General features: G+C 32.8%; 2 protein-coding genes and 2 non-coding genes across 4 annotated transcripts; 1 reads left to right on the top strand and 3 right to left on the bottom strand.

The window, feature by feature from the left end:
- Positions 1-349: 349 nt before the first annotated feature.
- Trnaq-cug lies at positions 350-421 on the bottom strand. Its single transcript has one exon. It is a non-coding gene; the product is annotated as a tRNA-Gln (tRNA).
- Positions 422-749: 328 nt separating this feature from the next.
- On the bottom strand, positions 750-821 carry Trnaq-cug. Its single transcript has one exon. It is a non-coding gene; the product is annotated as a tRNA-Gln (tRNA).
- Positions 822-992: 171 nt separating this feature from the next.
- LOC117781182 (neuropeptide-like 4) lies at positions 993-1,479 on the bottom strand. The gene is made up of 2 exons (XM_034617928.1): positions 1,406-1,479; positions 993-1,344 (listed from the first exon to the last, which is right to left on the bottom strand). Exons 1-2 carry the CDS (start codon positions 1,415-1,417, stop codon positions 1,162-1,164), a joined length of 195 nt encoding a protein of 64 aa, XP_034473819.1. The 5' UTR covers positions 1,418-1,479; the 3' UTR covers positions 993-1,161.
- A 458-nt stretch (positions 1,480-1,937) lies between these two features.
- LOC117779880 (60S ribosomal protein L30-like) lies at positions 1,938-2,811 on the top strand. Its single transcript, XM_034616218.1, has 2 exons — positions 1,938-1,948; positions 2,469-2,811. The coding sequence occupies exons 1-2, from the start codon at positions 1,938-1,940 to the stop codon at positions 2,746-2,748; spliced, it is 291 nt and encodes a 96-aa protein (XP_034472109.1). The 3' UTR covers positions 2,749-2,811.
- Positions 2,812-3,627: the final 816 nt, after the last annotated feature.

Raw genomic sequence — 3,627 nt, 5'->3', positions numbered from 1 at the left:
TGCATTTGTTTACCAAAACTTAAATAAAAACTGCAATAAGCAAATAGTAATGTGATGTGCGAATGTGTTTTTTCTCTTTGTTTTTGGCAAACAGCTGGAGGCAGAGTTGCCACATCAGCATTGCCAACAGTCTGGCAGCACAGTGTCATTCTATACACAAACCATCAGCGTACTTAGCAGGTGTACAAACCATGCAAAACTATTGCATTTTGTATTAAAAAGAAAACATTATTATTAATAAATGTTGACTGAATTGACTAAATAACTCTAACATGCATCAACTTAATAGTTATTTACTTCTATGTAATCTGTAAATATTTTTAAAATGTGAAAAAAGTAACTTCAGTTCAGGTTCCACCGAGATTTGAACTCGGATCGCAGGATTCAGAGTCCTGAGTGCTAACCATTACACCATGGAACCGCTTGTAAGTTCGATGGCAAAATTCATTTAGTTAATACGCTCAGCATTTAAACGCTAAATAATAACTTGAAAATTCAATTTCAAGGTGACTTTAAATTACAATTTTATAATAATTTCTTCTCAGTTCTATACTATAAGCGTCAATTGTGTTTGGAGAAAAAAAGATAAATAAAATACATGCAATGACCTTAAAATTTACAACTATTCAAGCTTCGATTGCAGGTTTAACAATTAAAAATTAAGTTTAAAATTAGTGGTTAAAACTTAAATTCTTTTATATATAAAAAAAAAAAACAAAACAACTGACATACCAATAAAAATAATCATCAGGTTCCACCGAGATTTGAACTCGGATCGCAGGATTCAGAGTCCTGAGTGCTAACCATTACACCATGGAACCACATGAATGTCTATCATCCAAAAATGCACAAAATATAACTTGGCCTTGGAACATGATGGCAGCATAGAATATGTTTATATTTGATAAGTATGTTCAAATAAATAAATGTAAAGACATGTTTAATTACTTTTCCAATAATTTCACGATACTGACATTTAAAAACAATTCTAGTTGCTTTTAGATATATTTTATTGTTTTATTTTTTGCATTTTTATAAGCATTTATTATTAAAGACCTAATTAGAATTGCCAGCGCGTGTTTATTTCATGTCCATTATCACGAATCCATTTGCGGGTTACAGTCGCCGTCAGTTATCATTGTTGCCGTAAGCTCTTTGCACTTAGCCATAGTACGAGTAGGGGGAGTAACCGGAGTATGCGCTGTAAGCATAAGGACTGGCACCATAATAGAATTGTGGGGATGGCTCTGGACTGGCAATTGGCACAGGGGCGGGGGCAGCACGGGGAGCAGGAGCTGGCACGGCAAGGGCAACAGCGAAAAGGGCGGCGAAGAAGACAACCAGCTAAACAAGAGAGTTAGTAAGAGGTATCCTAGGGGTTCCTTATCGCATGCTTTCGACTTACCAGCTTGAACATTTTGATAGAATTGTTTGTTGTTTGCTTTGATGTTATTGAGACAATTGCACTTTATGTTTTGATGCTGTTCGATCAAATTCAGTGGCTATTTATACTCGAAACTGATGCTCATGACTTATTTATGATGACCAACAAAAGTAGAATTTGCTCAGATTTATAATACATCTAATTGGTTGTCCCAAAAAGTATACACTTGAGCAGGGTATTAACATTTTGTCATTAAATGTGTAATTGAAACCATAAAGTGTTTTTGAGAGTGTATATAGAAATGATATCTGTTCTTGTTTTGATAGTTTTGTCTCGCATTCTAATGGCTTCTTATCGCCTACTCATGATTCGGGAACTATTAGCATTCACTTCTCCACATTCCCAGTACAGGTGTATTGTGCAAAAACTGACCTTCAAAGTGATTACTGTTTTGTTTGGTTCTTGGGCCAGTCAGCCAGAATTTTCGTTATGCGGATTGCATGTTAATTGGCAAAAGGCTTATTTCACTGTTTTGAAGACATTAAAGTGATAAATGATCGAAATGTACGAATTTTAAATTGCGAATCAGCACAGAAACTAAATATATTCCAATCGGAATATTGTTATTAAAAGTGTACAATAGAAAAATAAATCTTTATATCGAAAATTGATGATATACATATTTATAAATATTACGCTTTTCAGCTTGCATATTTATGTAATTAAATTTTTTATTTACTACAAATGCTGAACATTATAATTTAATGCATCAGTCATAATAATCAGACAAGAAGACAAAAATCTTTGAAGAACTGCAAAGATTTTACATTACTTATTTGATTATGCGCAATAAAAATTTAACATACACATTTAAATTTAAATTAATTTATTCTGAAGTTCTCAATGATTTTTACCGGCATCAGTTGAATATTTACACATCCGGTTTTCCAAGGAATTTTAATTTTAATTTTTTTTTAAACTAATTAATATAAATGACTTAAAGGAACTTTGTAAAATATGTTGGAACTACGAAAAATTTTCGAGCATGATATACTTTTATCATGGAGCTAGTTCGTTAAATAAGTCTTGCGATGAAATCCGTAAAATATTGCCTGGGATACAAGCAGACTCTGAAGACGCTGCGTCAAGGAAAAGCCAAACTTGTGCTCATTGCCAACAACACGCCATCTTTGCGAAAGTCCGAGATTGAATACTACGCCATGTTTGCCAAATCGGAGGTCGAACATAACAGTGGGAGCAACATTGAATTGGGCACCGCCTGCGGAAAATACTTTCGTGTCTGCATTTTGTCCATTACTGATCCTGGAGACTCGGATATCATTCGTTCTTTGACCGACAATTAAATGAGTTAACTTATTTTTTTTTTTTTTAAAAGGATGCAATTTTTAAAAAATATAAAAAGTTACTTTTAACTGTAAAATAACATGCAGTTACTCAAGTAATTGTTTTGTTAAAATAATAAAAAAAAACCTTTTTAAGACCATTTGTGTATAAATTCATAAAGTGCCTAGATTCTTAAAACCTTGATTAACCCTTTCGACCCCAACTTTTCACCTGTGGTGTTAAACATTTTTTTTACTTTGAATCGTTTTATATTAATTAAAGGAGTATTAAGCCAAAATTTGAAGTCGCCACGCCCACTGGTTTGGGCGCTACCACAGAAAAAATTACTTAATTTAAAATGTCTTCGAAAATTGTACAGTATGTTCCACAATATTTTGTTAGAGGCAGGTGCAGACATTTGAAAATAACTTTGTTTAAAAACTTCCAAATGTGAGTTTATTTACTCACCCTTTGAGTAAACATATATACTTTACGATATTATAAAGAATCATATAACGAAAACATAAGGATCGCTCACAGTTAACTGTCAAACAGCCAAGTTTCCCACAGGCAACGTTGGGGTCGAAAGGGTTAAAAGATTGTGTTCTCTGTACGTAATTTTTAAGAAAGAATAAGTGATTGATTAAGTATTCTTCTAGAAAACGACATCTTTTAGCTAGGGACATATGATTTATTTTATAACGCAGCTGTTAAAGTTGTAGGTTCAAATGCGGCTAAAAACAGATCATTTAGTATGCGTTTAGTACGCAAATCTTTTGCTCATTTCGTCATTTATTAAAACAACAAAAACTTTGATTAAAATAAAGCAAAGCACAGTCGAAAAAAGAAATATGAGTACTCGAAGCTAAGTGAGTTGACAAAAAACTGATTGGAAATGA

The sequence above is a fragment of the Drosophila innubila genome, assembly GCF_004354385.1.
Source record: "Drosophila innubila isolate TH190305 chromosome 2L unlocalized genomic scaffold, UK_Dinn_1.0 4_B_2L, whole genome shotgun sequence".
NCBI classification, from domain to species: Eukaryota; Metazoa; Arthropoda; class Insecta; order Diptera; family Drosophilidae; genus Drosophila; species Drosophila innubila.
Note: the sequence above shows the minus strand (reverse complement) of the source record. Positions and strands in the feature narration are given on the sequence as shown.